Raw genomic sequence first — 18,158 nt, forward strand, 5'->3', positions numbered from 1 at the left:
AATCTAATATGTACAACTTACTCATTTTATACACAAAGAAACTGAGGTTCAGAGAAGTTATGTGTCTTGCTCAAAGTCATGTAGCTGATTGTGTTGGGGACTTCTAATGCGGTACCCTGAGCCAATGTCTCAGTCCATCAGGCTGCTATAACAGGATCCCTTAGACCGGGTAGTTTGCAACAGGTGTTTATTTCTTACAGTTCTAGAGACCAGAAAGCCCAAGATCAAGGTGCCAGCAAATTCAGTTTCTGGTGAGGACTCTCTACTTTATAGGTAGCTCTTCGTTGTGTGCTCACATGGCAGAAGGGAATGGCAGCTCTCTGGTGCCTCTTTTATAAGGGCACTAGCCCCAGTCATAAGGACGGAGCCCTTGTGACCTAATTACCTCCCAAAGGCCCCGCCTTCTAATCTCATCACCTTGATGATCAGGTTTCAACATATCAATTTCGGGAGGACACATTGAGGCCATAACTGCCAATATGGGAAATCCCGCCTCCTGCTCTATATACCTTACAATACTCCATAAAATATAAATAAAAACCCACGGTTGAGTTCATAGCCAAGAAAAAGGAAGCGCCAGGGACCAGAAAAAGAGGAAATTCAGAGTTGGGACAGTGAGCAGGATGCAAGGTTGAGGGGCTCCCTAGGGAGGGGGAGGGTATTGGGAGCCTTGGGCCCTGTGAAGGCAATGGGCTGGAACTGAGCTACGTGCATAGAGCCAGGAGCCACAGAGGAAGAGGGACAGAACACTCTGCCCAGGGCTCCCACTGTCTTCCCATTGAGCAGCCAGTGGCCTAAGACCATCAGTGGAGTGGGGCATCCAAGTGGCACAGTTAAGTCAGGCCTGGAGCAGGGATTTGACCTGGCTCCTCCATAACTGACCTGTGTGCTGATAAACAGGCACTGTCAATTTATTCAAACATTCAACTAAAATAACATCTCTAGGCTGGGCTTGGTGGCTCATGCCTGTAATCTCAGCACTTTGGGAGGCTGAGGCAGGTGGATCACCTGAGGTCAGAAGTTCAAGACCAGCCTCGCCAACATGGTGGGAACCTATCTCTACAAAAAATACAAAATATCAGCTGGGTGTGGTGGTGGGTGATGTAATCCCAGCTACTCAGGAGGCAGTAGCAGGACAATCACTTGAATCTGGGAGGCAGAGGTTGCAGTGAGCCAAGATTGTACCATTGCACTCCAGCCTGGGCAACAAGAGCAAAATTCCTTCTAAAAAAAAGGCTTTATATCTCAAGGAAGAAGTGATACAAAACAAAAACAAAAGGTTAATTTTGTGGCTTTGAGTTTTTATATTTCACTATTAAAAATCTATGACATCAAGAGAATGAGAAGACAAGCCACAGATTGGGAGAAAATATTTGCAAAAGATATTATCTGATAAAGAACTATTATTCAAAATATGTAAATGACTTAAAACTCAACAATAAGAAAAAAATGTTGATTTAAAAATGGGCTAAAGACATTAACAGACACCATCAAAGAAGATGAGAAAATAAGCATATGGAAATATGTTTCACATCATATGTCAGGAGAGAAATGCAGATTGAAACAACAATGAGGTACCACTACGAAGCTATTGGAATGGCCAAAATTCAGAACACCAACAATACCAAATGCTGACAAGGATGGAGAACAACAGGAACGCTCATTCATTGCTGGCAGGAATGCAAAATGGTACAGCTACCTTGGAAGACAGTTTAGCAGTTTCTTGCAAAACTAGACCTATCCTTACCATACAATCTAGCAATCAGGCTCCCTGGCATTTATTCAAAAGAGCTGAAAACATGTCCACGCAAAAACCTTCATGTGATGTTTATAGCAGCTTTGCTCATAATTGCCAAAACTTGGAAACAATCAAGAAGCCCTTCAGTCAGTGAATGAATAAACTGTGACACATTCAGTCAATGGGATATTGTTCAGCCCTAGAAAGAAATGAGCTATCAAGCCATGAAAAGCATACGCTAAGTGAAAGAAGCCAATCTGAAAAGGCAACATATGTATTGTTACTGGCAGTGAATCCACATTTGTACAGGTCTGCAGCAACCTCAGTTCTTGCTTCTCAGAAGAAAGAACTTGACTGAGGGGCATAAGGCAGAAGGAGAGACAGAGGCAAGTTTTAGAGCAGGAGTGAAAGTTTATTAGAAACCCTTAGAACAGGAATGAAAGGAAGTAAAGTACAGTTGGAAGAGGGCCAAGCAGAAGACCAGAGTTCAAGTGTGCAGTTCAACCTTTTGATTGGGGTTTTATACATGTGCATACTTTCAGGGTCTTGTTTCCCTTCTTCCCTGATTCTTCCTTTGGGGTGGGCTGTCCGCATGCACAGTGGCCTGCTAGTGCTTGGGAGGGGAGCATGTACAGTGCGTTTATCGGGGTTGTACACATGCTCCCCTGAGGTGTTCCTCCTTTACCAATCTGGCATTCCTAGAGGAAGAACACATACCAGTTGAACGCTGCCATTTTACCCCCTTTTTTTTTTTAGACTAAGTCTTGCTCTTGTCCACGAGTCTCGATGGAGTACAATAGCGCAATCTTGGCTGATTGCAACCTCCACCTCCCCGGTTCAAAGAATTCTCCTGCCTTAGCCTCCCAAGTAGCTGGGATTACAGGAACCTGCCACCATACCTGACACATTTTTGTATTTTTAGTAGAGATGGAGTTTCACCATGTTGGCCAGGCTGGTCTCAAACTCCTGATCTCAGGTGATCCGCCCACTTTGGCCTCCCAAAGTGCTGGGATTATGGGAGTGAGTCACCGCGCCTGGCCTTGCCTCTTAATGCTCATGCTTGAGCCCACTCACCCAACTCTTGAGATCTTACTAGGAAGCTGCTGATTCGCAGTTTCAGGTGTTCTCTGACTATTAGAAGACTACCTTTCCCTAGCACCAGATGTTAACAATTATTATTTTAGAGAGACAGTCGCCTGCCACCACCTGGCAGTTTGTTACTCCAGTAACACTGCACATGCTCCCCTCCCAACCACCTGACCTTCACCCGATAGTGGCCTGATATTCCTGCTATATGTGTATGGGCTGGTGAGGGGAGCCCTCTCCTGCCCTGCTCAGGCCTCACCAGCTACCCACTGTTAACAGTATGATTCCAATGAGATGATATTCTAGAAAATGCAAAACATGAAGACAGTAAAAATGTCAGTGGTTGCCAAGGGTCAGAAGGGAGAGAGGAATGAACAGGCAGAACACAGGATTTTCAGGGCAGTGAAACTATTCTGTGTGATACTCTAGTGGTGGGCAAATTTGTTCAAACCCATAGAATGTACACCACAAGAGTGAGCCCTAATGTAAACTCTGGACTTTGGATGATGATGCTGTTTCAATGTGGGTTCATCAGTTGTCACAAATGTACCACTCTGGTGGGGGATGTTGATAGTGAGGGAGACAGAGGGGGCAGTGGGTGGCAAGGGTGGCAACCCACTGTACTTTCTGCTCAACATTGCTGTGATGCTCAAAGTGCTGTAAAAAATAAAGTCTCTTAACAAGAAATAGTTAAGACCAAAAAAAAAAATAATAATAAGCCATGGAAGATAAATAGTCTGAAAGACAATTTGTTTTTGACTTTTTTAAAAAAAGAAAGCTTCCTGGGAAGGGTGTGAATGTGAGGAGGGCTTGGAATATAAAGCCAGAGGGTTTGCATGCTAATTGTGGGATAGGGTGCTCTTGGGATGGGGTGAGCTAGAGACGGCACAGCCGTGCTCCTTGAGTTCCAGAACAAACTGAGGTGGGGTTAGGGGCTAGTAGATGAGATAAGCAAACAGAATCCTAACACAGCAGGGGCCAGTACATGGGTCGACTTTCCCAGGACCACCCATTTTCCTAGCAACCTGTTCTTTCTGCAGGAGCAGCCGTGTTCTTTAATGACCCTGTCCCTCTAAATGGCCTTGATTGGGCCAGAGTGGTCACTTTGTTATAGCTGGGCCCATCGGAATCTTTTCCCAGGATTTTTAAAGTGAATCTTACACAGCTGATTCTTATTTAGTGGAGAAGCAATAAAAGGATATAAAACTACCAGCAGTTTGATTCTGCCATGTGGAGGGAGAAGGTCTGTGACTAGAGAATGAAGCTGAAATAAAGGAAGCTCTGGGTTTCTGGTTTCAGTTCTTCCTGAGTACACCTGTGCCCATTACCTTCCTGAGGTTTGCCTGGCACAGGGAAGTGGACACATAGACGTGATGGGACCTTGCCCTCTGTCCCAGTTTATTTGGTCTGGGGTAATTCTGACCTTTACTGGGCCTATCAGAACATCTCTCCATGAGTCTGGAATTGGAGCTTAGAGATGCCTTGTCAGTGTCTGTGGGTCACTGGGATTGATGTGATATAGACTGTGGGCTGAGGACTCCATCATGGCAGCAATTGTTAGACTGTGCACAGGGAGGAGAAGAAGAGAAAAGTGGTGTGTTAGAAAGGGGGGTAAAAAAAGGCGATACAGGGAGAAGGGGAAAGAGGAGAACACGTGGCCCTGGAACAGCCCTGGAAATGTGCCTACCTTATGAGACTGCTTCTATGAGAGAATCCCAGCTTGTTCCATGAATTCTCTTTTATGCCTAACTGGGTTTGAGAGCATTTCTGTTACTGAAAACCAAACGATCACCGAACAATATCTGAATCTCCCTACAGCCTGTGAACATCTTGAGGGCAAAGCTGACTCTGTTCGTCTCTAAATCCAGAAGCTTGGCCAGGACTCCCAGTAAGAGAGTGAAGAAACAACCATTGTCCCAAGAATCAGGGCTCTGTCCGACACAGTGTGCTTCAGGACTCTGGAAATCCTGCTCCAGAGTTTTGTGGGCTGGGTGCGGTGGCTTATGCCTGCAATCCCAGTGCTTTGGGGGAACTTGAGGGGAAAGGATTGCTTGAGGCCAGGAGATCAAGACCAGCCTGGGTAACACGGTGAGATCCCTGTCTCTAAAAAAAAAAAAAATCTAAAAATTAGGAGTTCAAGGCTGTGAGCTAGGATTGTACCATTGCACTTTCTCTGTCTCAAAAAAAAAAAAAAAAAGAGAGTTTTGTAGCGTGAAGTTCTAAGCATTGACTTTAGAATCTAACACCTTCAACTCCTACTTTCCATGATGTGACTTAGGAAAGCCACTTTATTTCTCTGAGCCCCAGTTTTTGTAGTTATAATATGGGGATCATACTCCCTGCTTTACAGGATTGATGTTGGTTATTGAGTGAAATCATTTAGGCAGAAGGCCTAGCCCAGTGCCCGACACAGAGGAAATGCCCTGTGAATGGAAACGATCATGATTCCTAACAGTTGCGAATAAGGACCGACATTCATTCAAGAATTATTTGTGGAGTACCTACTGTGTCCTAGAGTGTTAAATAAAAGAGATAAGGCTCCTCAGGTGCCTACCCCTGTGAAGCTTACAATCTAAAGAAAGTGAAGTTGCTTTGCTGAATGCCTTCTCTGTACCAGCTATCTGAGGCACAAAGCCACTCTATTAGGGAAGGTGTTGAAACAAACACAAGTTAGATCCCTTATTCTGTGGGACCTCAGTGTAATAAAAGCGGGTCTGCATGTGTTTATGGCTTCTTTGTTTCAACAGCACTGTTTGTGGGTATCCTCTGTCAAAAGTCTTGTGAAAGAGCGCCTGCCACATTTACACACCTGTCCCACAAACATGCTAATCCCACCTGTCTGCTTTCTGCTCCTACCAGCATCTGCATCCCATTTGAGAGCACAGATCAGGTCAAAAAACTGTGCAGATCAGGGGAAAAGTTTTGTGTAGCCAGCAAGACTCATAACTGATGAGATTTTACCCTCACTCTTTCAAGGCAGAATCAATCCATTCTAGTTCCCACAGATCACTACCAGAAAACAGCCTTAGGAGTAATGATATATTTATTATTATAATTGAGAGAGCCCTTAAGGAGGGCCAAAGAGGAAAGAAGTGAAGGGGATCTGAGCTCCAGGAAGTTGCCTGAGTTGGCCCTGGACCTGTGCAGGTGAGGCCCAGTAAGCAAGAAGACCTGCTTCTCCTGGCTCTCCACACTTAGCCCATTTCTTTCAGAACAAGCACTGTTTCTGGCATTGAACACTTTCTGAGATCTTATCATGTATGAAATGCACTGACATTTTCCCCCCGATTATAAAGGTCATATAATTCATTAAGTTTTTAAAAACCTTAATTGCCTTCTTCCTTGATAATGAAACAGTTAATTTTTTTTTAATTGGCCTAGAAATATGGCCAGTCTCAGGAAGTGACTGCCATTGACAAAGCCAATTTCCCATTCTCCCTTGCGGTGAAGAGAGGCCATGTGACTCATTTCTAGCCAATGATATCCAAGCAGGTCTGGTGGGGAGTTTCTGAGAAAGTTTTTGCTCCCAGGCTATGATATCTGAAGCTGGGGGAGCAATCCTGCACCCATGAGGCAATAAGCATGAGCAGAAAAGACATCAAGCTGAGGATGTCAAAGAAGTGTGGATGGACATGCGTTCTTAATGGCTTTATTTTTTCATAACAAGAAGGCTGAAGATGGTTGCTGGCCAGCAAAATAAATCTCTATGCTTCAAGGTATTGTTGGTCGGGTTTTCTGTTATTTGCATCCATATTCCTAAGTGATGCAAATGTGCTAAAATAAAAAATGATAGATAGTCTCTGTGTAAGCCATTCCCAAGACATAGCCACTGTTAGACAGTTAACATTGGGTATATTTTCTCAAGTATTGTATGCATATATGAATACATATAATCACAAACACATATAAAATTGATGCGCTCTGTTCTAGAACCGCTTTTTTACTTAACAAAATGCTATGATATATTTCTATGTCAGTACAGCTTTTTTAATGACTCAATCTATTGCTAGACATTTAGGCTATGTCCAATATTTTCTCATTATAAGCAATGCTGAAATAATTATCCTTGAACATACATCTGTGTGCACTTGTCTGATTGTTTATTTTGGATAAATTATTAGACATGAACAAAGGGCATGCACGTATTAAATGTTGACACATCTATCTAGAAAATGTTTATTGAGGGGCTAGTATGTATGGCACGTCTATGCTTAGTGAACAGAACAGATATGTCCCCTGTCTGGGTGGAGCTTGTTGTATGGTGGGGAGACTGACAGGTTAATAAATAGTGGACAGTTATTGAACAGGTTAATAGATAGTGGTGAGTTACAAATTGTGATGAGTGATAAGCAGGAAATGAACTAGTGGGGGATGGAAATAACAGGGACCTATTTAGATAGATGACCCATGAAGGCCTCCAAGAAGGTGATGTTTGAGCTGAGAGCTTAAGAATGAGAAGAGGCCAGGTCCTGTAAGACTGAATAGAGTGTTACAGGCAGAGTTACCCAAGGAAGAAAGAGCTTTGATGTTTAAGGATCTAAAAGGAAGCCAGTGTGGTTAAAGCAGCTGAGAGGAGGATGGAGGGTACCTGGGTCCATACAGAATGGGACCTTGAAGGCTGTGCTGGAGCATTTCCATCTTACTTTATTTTATGGAAAGTCATTCCAATGACTTTTAAGCAAGGGAGCGCCTGCTGCATTTTTATTATTTATTTCTTCTTTTTTTTGAGATGCAATCTCACTCTGTCACCAGGCTGGAGTACAATGGTGAAATCTCGGCTCACCGCAACCACTGCCTTGCAGATTCAAGAGATTCTCTTGCCTCAGCCTCTCGAGTAGCTGGGACTGCAGGCGCACACCACAACACCCAGCTAATTTTTGTATTTTTAGTAGAGACAGGTTTCACCAGGTTGGCCAGGATCGTCTCAAACTCCTGATCTCAGGTGATCTGCCCACCTTGGCCTCCCAAAGAGCTGGGATTACAGGCATGAGCCACCATGCCCAGCTATTATTTATTTATTTATTTATTGAGACAGGGTCTCATTCTGTTGCCTAGGCTGGAGTACAGTGGCATGACCACAGATCACTGCAGCTTTAATCTCCCAGACCCAAGAAATCCTCCCACCTCAGCCTCCCAAGTAGCTGAAACTACAGGTGTGCCACACCATACAAGGCTAATTTTTGCTATTTTTTGTAGAGATGGAGTTTCACCATGTTGCCCAGGCAGTTCTCAAACTCCTAAGCTCAAGCAACCCTCCTATCTTGGCCTCCCAAAATGCAGGGATTATAGGTGTGAGCCACAGCACCTGGCCTTTATTATTATTATTATTATCATTTTAATTTTTTTGAGACGGAGTTTCGCTCTTGTTACCCAGACTGGAGTGCAATGGCGCGATCTTGGCTCACTGCAACCTCCGCCTCCTGGGTTCAAGCAATTCTCCTGCCTCAGCCTCCCGAGTAGCTGGGACTAAAGGTGTGCACCACCATGCCCAGCTAATTTTTGTATTTTTATTAGAGATGGGTTTCACCTTGTTGACCAGGATGGTCTCGATCACTTGACCTCGTGATCCACCCACCTCGGCCTCCCAAAGTGCTGGGATTACAGGCTTGAGCCACCGTGCCCAGCCTATTATTTTATTTTTTTAAATTATTATTATTATTATATTTAGAGACAGGGTCTCTCTGTCATCCAGGCTGGGGTGCAGTGGTACAATTATAGCTCACTATAGCCTCAAACTCCTGGGCTTAAGTGATTCTTTTACCTCAGCTTCCCAAGTAATTGAGACTGCAGGTACATGCCACGCCTGGCCAATTTATTATTTTTTGTAGAGAAGGAGTCTCACTATGTTTATTGATCTCAAACTCCTGGCCTCAAGCGATCTTCCTGCTTCAGCATTCTTCAAATGCTGGAATTACAGGCATGAGCCGCCACACTTGGCCTATTATTATTTGTTCATGACTGCTCTGGTTGCTGTTTTCCATTGTTTGGGTAGGGCAAAGCCAAAAGACCAGAAAGGAAATTACTAGAGTGATCTAGGCCAGATAACATGGTTTGGAGCAGGGTGCATGGAAATATACAAATTTGTATCTTATTTGTATATGTATATACAAATACTCAATAGATTAAAATGGATAGTCTTATTATATACAATAAATATGTAATATGCAATGGATATATCTATTTTTATAGGAATATTTATTTAAAAATATACAAATCTCAGCAAACTAACACAGGAACAGAAAACCAAACACCACATGTTGAGTGTTCAATTCCCTCTCATAAGTGGGAGTTGAACAGTGAGAACACATGGACACAGAGAGGGGAACATCACACACCAGGGCCTGTCGGGGGAGTGTGAGGAAAGGGGAGGGAGGGCATTAGGACAAATGCAAGCGGGGCTTAAAACCTGGATGATGGATCGATGTGCGCCTCGAACCACCTTGGCACATGTATACCTCTGTAGCAAGCCTTCACGTTCTGCACATGTATCCCAGAACTTAAAATTATATCTATATATCTGTATATATACACACAGACACACACAGACACACACACACACACACATAGATCAATGGACAAAAACAAAGCATTTATAAACAGAACTTAATATATGATAAAAGTGTATACACTAGTGGCCCATAGTTTTTTCTGAAGTTTTATATTACATTTTAATAATTGTTAGAGTAATATTTTCTTATTTCAAAAATTTCAGTGGGCACAGTGGCTCATGCTTGTAATCCCAGCACTTTGGAAGTCCAAGGCGGGCAGATCACAAGGTCAGGAGTTTGAGACCAGCCTGATCAACATGGTGAAACCCTGTCTCTACTAAAAATACAAAAATTAGCCAGGCATAGTGGCACACCTGTAATCCCAACTACCCAGGAGGCTGAAGCAGGAGAATCGCTTGAACCTGGGAGGTGGAGGTTGCAGTGAGCTGAGATTGCACCACTGCACTCCAGCCAGGCAACAGAGCAAGACTCCATCTCAAGAAAAAAAAAAATTTCCTGAGTATTTCCTGATACCTATTTATCAGATAAATTGTTTCTTCTCCTCCTCCTCCTCCCCTTCTTCTTCTTCTTTTCTCCTTCTCCTTCTTCTTTCTTCTTCTTCCTTCTCCTTCTCCTTCTTCTTCCTCCTCCTCCTCCTCCTCCTCCTCCTCCTCCTCCTCCTCCCCCAACCCCCTTCTTCTTCTTCTTCAACAAGGTCTTGCTCTGTTGCTTAGGGTGGAGTGCAGTGGTGTGATTATAGCCTACTGCAGCCTCAAATTCCTGGGTTCCAGCAATCCTCCTACCACAGCTTCCCAAGTAGCTGGGACCACAAGCACACACCACCTTACTTGGCTCATTTAAAAAAAAAATTTAGAGATGAGTCTCACTATGTTACCCAGTCCAGTCTCAAACTCCTGGTCCTAAGCAATCCTCCCACCTCAGCTTTGGGAAGTTGAGGGATTTGGGATTACAGGCACCACACTTGGACCAATCAAGGTACATTTTAAAATAATTTTGTCATGTTCCCAAGCAATCCTCCCACCTCAGCTTCCCAAAGCTGAGGGATTTGGGATTACAGGCACCACACTTGGACCAATCAAGGTAAATTTTAAAATAATTTTGTCATGTTCCATCTCAACCCATCCCTCAAATCATATTGGTTCTTTGATCTGAATTTTACTAAATTTGTCAAGTAAGTTGGGGAGATATAGTGTCTTTGCACTGTTAAGAATTCCTGCCTAGGAATGTGTTATATTTTTTCCAATTATTAAGATCTTCTTTTATGTCCTTCAGTCAGGTTTTATGGTTTATTTCTACAGATCTTGACATTTCTTGTTAAGCTTATGCCTAGCATATGCCTTATAGTATTCATTGCTAATGTGAATATGACTTTTCCATCATACTTTCTAAATGGAAATCACTGGTATTGAATGTTGTATTTGGGGATCTCTATAAGTAATACCTCCCTCCGTATTCTGAGTTTGGAACAAACTGGGGCATGGACACAAGAAAGAGACATAGGACAAAAATATTACCTTAATTTTTGATGAAACTGACTGGAAAAAGTAGCTTTTGGTCTGTAGCTAAGTGGGCTTGCTATATTTCTCTCTGAATTGAGTAGATTTATTTCTATAGTGGCAGGTAGTGCAGGACAATAGTATCACTCTGTCCCGGAAACAGATTCACTTACCCCCTTGTGAGAACACATGGAAAATCTCTCTGCAGTCAGCCAAATCCAAATAGAGAACTCTGAAGCATCTATTCTTGTCCAATCACTTTTTCCAAACTCACTAATCTTCCCTTAGAATGGAGAGAGGCCAGGAGTCTTATTCTAATGGAAGTTTCTCTATATGGAAAATAAGACTTCTCCCTTCAGCACCATAAGACAGGATAAGAAAAAAATAAAAGAAGGAAGAAGAAGGCTTCTCCCTTAACATTTAGGAAAACCATTGATTTTGGTGTTTATCTTATAACTGACCCCCTTATCAAAGTCTCTGATTTTTAGTTGATTCTTTTTTATTTTTAATTTTTGGGAAACAAATCATGAGCAAATAATGACAATTTTATCTCTTCTCTTCTAATATTTATATTTCTTATTTAGTTTTCTTATCTTATTGCATTGGCTTTATTCTATAGCCATTATACCAGGCATCCTTTTGACTCCAACTTAAATGGGAATACCTTTAGTGTTTCACCATTACATATGTTTGTTGATGGCTTCTGATAAACTTTGTCATGTTAAAAGTTTAAATTTTCTTTCTATAATAGTTTAATAAGTTTTTAGAAATTTGTCATTCATTTTGAAGTGTGTCAAATACTTTTAAAGCATCCATCCCATTGACAATGTCCTGTAATTTGTTTTCCTTTAACAATGCAATGAATTTACAAATTCCCTAATGTTGAATTTTTCTTGCACTTCTGGAATAAATCTTGCTTGATCATGGTGGGTTTTGAGTTCCTTTAATAGTAAACTGGATTCAAATTGCTAAAATTTTATTTAATAGTTTTGTAACTACCATATACTTAAATGAGTTGATCTATAGCAGAGATTCACATATTGAAGATTAATCAGTGAGCTTTAGAAGGTGGTCCTGGCTTGGATGAGTTTGGGAAATGCCAGGTTAAACAAACCAAACAGGTTTCTTTACTCCTGGACTTCACAGAGACCTCTTAACATACCAACACTTAGCATGATTCTCCAAAAGGTACACTATAAATGACGTGCAGCACCTTCTCAAGTTGTCTGCAGAAGCCCATTTTCAAAAAAAACAAATATGAAATTCTCTGGGGACTCCTGTTCTGGTTTAGTCATCTGCAGTTCTTTTCGGTATTGTCTGTTGGATTTTGGTATCAGGATTATGCTAAACTTGGGAATGAAATAAACATTTTTGTTTATTTTTATTTTTCCTGTGTAACAGTTTAAGTAACATAGGGATTATCTGTCCCCTGATAGGATGACAGGACTTGCTGTCAAGCCACCTGAACCCATGTCATTTGTGAGTAGTGAAGACACTGGGAATGCACCAGTGCATGGCTTCCCCACAGGACGTTTTCCCCCTGACAGTCCATTCTGCTTGGCACCCTTTTCTTTAAGATCAAATAGCTACTATGGAAAAGCCTAGAATGTGTGAAAATGAGACTCAATGCATTAGCAAATCCATGCTGATCACTCCTGCATGGTCCTCAGCTCCTGCTGAATGATCCAGCCTCCTGGCAAGAAACCTTTCAAATCTTGCACGCGCTGGCCTCTGCCTGGGGTGCCTGGCTGGGGTATGTGGGACATGGTTGGTTAAGACAGAGTCTGCCTTTCCTACCAGCTACTCTAGCTGAGGGTCAAGGTCTGGACCCTCCCCCCCCTTCCAGCTCCACTTTATCCTTGGCTTACATCTTTCCCCAAGTACTGCAGATAGGCCTCCAGCTAAAATCCTCACCTTCTAGATGCTCTCCCGAGGCTGGCCCCATACACCTGGCTCTAGGCCTCCAAGGATAAATCATTTAACCAGCGTAAGGGGAAGCCCGAGTATTGCCAGGAAATTGGGGTTAGCTGAGCTGGGGGTGGGTGGGGAGATGATGAGCTTTGGATTCTAGGGTTCAGTGAAGCCTAGAATGGCTGCGTGGGCGGAGAGTCCCTAGAAGGGGCCAATTTCTAGCCTGAGGGCCTGGGGGCTTCCAGGGACTGCAGCTGGGCTGAAGACTCGTCTTGTGTACAGCGAGGCCTACGAGAGCTAAGCGCGCCGAGGGTCCCAGGAAAAGACCAGCCTGAGGGCAGGGACCACCGATGCCCCAGGCTCCAGAGTCCGGGGGCTTCCGGGGGGACTGAGGCTGGACTGGGGTCGCCGGCGGCTCGAGGAGGCCCAGGTGGGCGCGCCGGGGCCCTGCCTGGTGCTGACGGGCTGGGCCGTGGGGGAGACTGGGGAGGCGGGGTGCCGGCCGGGGCGGCGGCGCGGGCTCGGGACGCCAGGGCTCCCGCTCCCTCCTCCCGCCCGAGCCAGCCTCGGGCGCCGGGCGCCTCTCCCGACCCTGAGCCAGCGCCAACGAAGCGCCGGGAGGCCCGGAGCCCGGCCCGCCACCGCCGCGGCCCGCGGAGGGAGCCGCCGCCGCCGTCGTTGTCGTTGCCGCCGCCGCCAGGCCGCGCCCCGCCCCTCCGCCTCCGCCGCCGCCGCCGCCGCCGCCGCTCCCGGTGAGGCTCGCGCTCGAGCTGCGGCGCCGGCTCCCGCCGCCTGGGCCCCGGGCCCGGCCCCTCCCGCGCCGCCCGGGCGATGAGAAGCTGCTTCTGCGTGAGACGGAGCCGGGACCCGCCGCCGCCGCAGCCGCCGCCGCCGCCGCCCCAGCGGGGAACAGTTAAGTGAGGCCGGGGCACCGCGGAGGCTCGGCCGAGCCGGCCGTGTAGCCGGGAGGGAGGGCGGGCGTGGGCCCCGGGCCGAGGGGCGGGCGGACGGGAGGAGCCGGGCCGCGCCGAGGCCTGCGGGCTCGGTGCCCGGCCCGCGGCAGGGACAGGCCCAGGCGGCCTTTGCCGAGCCCTGAGCGCGCCGCGGCTGCGGGTGCCCGGGCTCGGCCTGGCGGCAGGAGGCGGGAGGAGCGGGGGGACCCGAGTGCCAGCAGCGCCCCCAGGGCCCGGGCAGGTGAGGGGCGCCGAAAGCCACCTCTGCGCGGGTGAGAGGGAGGCGGCCCACTGGGGCACAGACTAGGGACAGTCAGTCGTTTGACCCGCCTGGCCTGGGGTCCGGCTCTCTGTGGTCAGGTGGGTCAGACCTTCGTGCACCTGCCCCTGGGGCATCACTGCCTCTGTGACCTGGGCACAACAGAGAGGACACCTGAACCCTCGGGCATCTGTCTGCAAGGTGACATGCCCAGCCTGGGTACCCGAGACCCAGAGTACCCATGCAGGAACATGGTGGGCACTTCGAGCACCCTACAGTGACTCCAGCACCAGCGAGGCGAGAGGGGCAGGGGCCAGGACCAGAGCTGAGGCATGGCAGCAGCAGACATCACATCCTTAGAGGCAGGCACCGGGGAACGGGGCAGACCCAAAAGCATCTTTTGTCCTCTTTGTTACCAAACACACAACTGTTCTAAATCACCAGCGCTTCTCACCATGAAAGATGAGACTCTTCTTTTTCCTGCACCTGAACAGCCTCTTGTGCAAGGCACTGAGGAAGACCACAGGAGGGCAAAAGGCAAATGGGGGTGACCCATTCCCTGCTCCCTGCCCCCACCCAAAACCAGAGCCCACTCCAATTGCTGCCACAAAAGCAGACAGCAGGCCGGCTTCTCTTAGGGGCCTTTGTCTCTCGTGGTTCCTTCTCAGTATAATCTCATTGTACATTTCTCGACAGCTGGCTAGATCTCATCTCGTTTTAACAGGGCTAGAAAATCTTATCAGCGGCACCAGCAAAGCTTAGAAAGTTAAAAGATAAGCTCTGTGAAGCCCGGACTAACTGAAAAACTCAGTGTACTAGGATGTTTAGTTACAGGAGATGGTGCTACCTTTCTTGCTCATTGGAAATCATGTGAGGTACTTGGAGATATTGTACCACGCTTAGCATTTTTAAATAGGGCCTCTGAGAGATGAGGCTTCTGCTTGGGACCCGGGCTCCGGGACCCATGGGAAGCAGTTGATGTGGGGATTACTGGTTCATTTGAACCTAAACTTATCTTCTGTTATCTACATTTTTCACTTTTAGGCTTTGGGTCACTCCTGATTCAGGCTCAAGGCATTTTCCTTGCCCTGTCTCCATCTTGCTAGGGACCTTTCACCACTTCCAACTGGAATGTTGCACCATGGTTCTGTGCAGAGTGTTTAGGATTAGACCTCAGCTGAAGTCTTGGCTTTCCTATTTACTGTGTGCGCTTGGACATATTATTGAACTTTTCTGAGTTTCGGTTTCCTCATCTGTAGAGTGAAACTGATGATAGTATTCATCTCATGGGATTATGGTGAGATGTAAATGAAATATTGCAAGAAAGTCTAGCTCAGTGCCTGCTACATGGCAAGAAGTCAGTAAACAGTAGCGGTTATTATGAGAGGCTTGTTAACAGATGAATGAGAGGAGTAGCTTATTTAGAGTTTGTCTGTTTTTTTTTTGTTGTTTGTTTTGTTTTTGATACAGGGTCTTACTGTCACCCAGCCTGGAGTGCAGTGGCACCATCATGGCTCACTGCAGCCTTGAACTCCTGGGCTCAAGTGATTCTCCCACCTCAGCCTCCCAAGTAATATAGGTGCCTGCCATCATGCTCAGCTATTTTTTTAATTATTATTATATTTGATAGAGATGGGGTCTTGCTATGTTGCCCAGGCTGGTCTTGAATGCCAGAGCTCAAGTAATCCTCCTGACTTTAGACTCCCAAATTGCTGGGATTACAGGTGTGAGCCACCAGGCATAAGCCACCACACCTGGCCTATTATTTAGTCCTTAACAGGACAACCAGGAAGTGATGGTATAGTAGAAAGAACACTGGGCTTGGATTTTTTTAGGAGCTTGACTTTGACTCTCAGCCTATCTTCTGGACCCCAGGTGGCCCTAGGTAAGTCACACAACCTTTCTGAATCCCCATTTCCGTAATGTAAAAGTGTCTTAAGAATAAAGCCTACCCCATAAAGGTAATCAGTCAAGAGGCTGAATGAGCTAATGTATATGATAGCACTTGGCACTGCAGGAGGTGGGGGTCTGCATGAAACTTAAGTGCAATTCAGCATCCAGCAGCAGATCGAGTTTTTTTCCCCAGGTCCAATGTTTATACAATTTGTTTGGGGGAGAGTTTTAAGAAAAAGAACACAAGAATATCCTGTGTTTTTACATGTTACAGAACCATGCCACCATGTGAGCACACTGCTGAATGCCCACTCAGGGCCTTGGAATGGGTGATGGAGATATGTAGTCTCCATCCATTTCATGGAGGATCTGCTTCTGGGGGAATCAGAATCCAAATGGCATAGGCCCCTCTGCCTTAGTTTGCTGGAAGTGCTCCATGCTCAAAGGGAGACACCCTTGCCACACTGCAAAATAATGATGGTGCTGGAGTAGAGCATGGGAAAAGTTGAAGGTGCTATTATGATGATGAAGATAACAAATGACTACATGGCTATATGTGGTTAGGCTGAGATAGCAGAGCTTCCTCTGCAGGTTGGGTTGTGGAGGGGAGGCCTGGGTTTCTTGAATGAGCTGCCTCTCCCCAGGCTGCTCTGGCTCTCACCGAGGACCACCCTAGCCAGCATTTCCCTGGCCACACCCCCCTCCAGGCTCTCCTTGCCCTTCTGCTCGCTGGGCTGCCCCTGGGAATCGTGGCTTCCCTGCGCTAGTTGGAGTGGGTTTGCCAGAGTTAGGTCTTCTGTCTCTAGCTGCCTGGGAGGCAAAGCCACTGCAGAATATGCTTGACATTACCTCCCTTGTTGGGGACATCCTGTGGGCATGCATTTGGTTTACTTGACACGCTTCTGGCAAGATGCAGAGCTTGTCCAGGCAGAAATGTGAGAGCCCTGTGGGCCTGGAGCCCGGGGGTTGCACATAGCAGCTTTGTAGCTCATATTTCCCTTAGGGCTGGAGGGCTATCTTGTTGGACCTGTGGCTAGATTCAACACGAGTTTGTTCTTTCTTTCTTCACACACACACACACACACACACACACACACACACACACTTAAAAATAAATAGCAGAGCAGAATGTTCAAAAGAATATCCTCTGATCCTAATAAATGAGCTCCTAATGCACTAAATATGCCTGTGGTGTTGATGAAAATGCAGGTGCCAGGGCCTTGTACTCAAACTTTATTGAATCAGAATCTCTGGGGAAGGGGACCTGGAATCTGGATGTTTAACAGACACCTGCGGTTATACTTATGCTTACCGAAATGAGAGAACTACAGTTCCAGATGCTTTTTAGAAAATTGTTAAATACACATAACATAAAATGTACCATCCTACTCATTTTTAAGGGCACCGATTGGTGGCATTACACACATTCACACTGTGGTGCAACTAAGCTCTAGAACTTTTCATCTTGCAAAATTGAAACTCTGTGCTCGTTAAACAATTTTCCGTTTCCCCCTTTCCTCGCCCCTGGCAACCACCATTCTGCTTTGTGTTTCTGTGAGTGTGACTACCCTAGCTATTCATAGAAGTGGATCATACGGTATTTGTCTTTTTGTGACTGGCTTATTTAGCTTAGTGTAGTGTGCTCAAGGTTCATCATATTGTACCATGTTTTAGAATTTCCTTCCTTTTGAAGGCTGAATAATATACCATTGAAGATGTGTACCCTATTTTGTTTATTCATCCATAGATTGATGGTTGGGTTGCTTCCGTCTTTAGGTGATTGTGAATGAAGTTGCTCTGAACATGGGTCTACAAATCTCTTTGAGACTCTGATCTAAATTATTTTGGGTGGATACCCAGAAGTGGAATTACTGGATCATATGGTAATTCTATTTATAATTTTTTGAGGAACCACTACACTGTCTTCCATAAAATGGTGGCTGTACCATTTTACATTTCCACCAGCTGTGTGCCAAAGTTTCCAATTGCTTCACATGCTTGTGAACAGTTATTTTGTTTGTATGTTTGTTTTTGGGAGTAGCCATTGTAATTAGTATAAGGTGATACGTGGTTTGGATTTGCATTTCCCTCGTGGCAAGTGATGCTGAACATCTTTTTGTGTGCTGGTTGGCTATTTGTATACTGTCTTTGGAAAGACTTGTTATTTAAATCCTTTGCCCATTTTTAACTTAAGAAATTTGTTTTTGGTTGTTGAGTTGCAGGAGTTCTTTGCAGATTCACATATTAACCCCTCATCAGACATGATTTGCAACTATCTTCTCCCATTCCATAGGTTGCCTTTTCACTCTGTTA

The 18,158-nt window shown here is 45.6% G+C and overlaps 1 protein-coding gene and 1 long non-coding RNA gene across 12 annotated transcripts in view; one reads left to right on the plus strand and one right to left on the minus strand.

Annotated features, from left to right (window-relative positions):
* LOC144576641 (uncharacterized) overlaps positions 1 to 18,158 on the minus strand; it is a 101,466-nt gene that overhangs the window by 76,634 nt on the left and 6,674 nt on the right. The gene's annotated exons all lie outside the window — the stretch shown is intronic.
* Positions 12,899 to 18,158, plus strand: part of MVB12B (multivesicular body subunit 12B) — a 242,513-nt gene continuing 237,253 nt past the window's right edge. For 7 of the 11 annotated variants that reach the window (XR_004729111.3, XM_035257739.3, XM_035257741.3 and 4 more), the window contains exon 1: positions 13,459 to 13,652. Coding sequence is in view for 6 of the 11 variants with exons in the window: in XM_035257739.3 (XP_035113630.1) it covers positions 13,572 to 13,652 (81 nt within the window). In the remaining 5 variants the exon portion in view is untranslated. Of the gene's footprint in view, positions 13,171 to 13,458; positions 13,653 to 13,883; positions 15,838 to 18,158 lie in introns of those variants that run through there. The other 4 variants (XM_078327399.1, XM_078327396.1, XM_078327398.1 and 1 more) reach the window with 2 other exon arrangements.

This window comes from Callithrix jacchus, chromosome 1 (genome assembly GCF_049354715.1).
Source record: "Callithrix jacchus isolate 240 chromosome 1, calJac240_pri, whole genome shotgun sequence".
Lineage (NCBI taxonomy): Eukaryota > Metazoa > Chordata > Mammalia > Primates > Cebidae > Callithrix > Callithrix jacchus.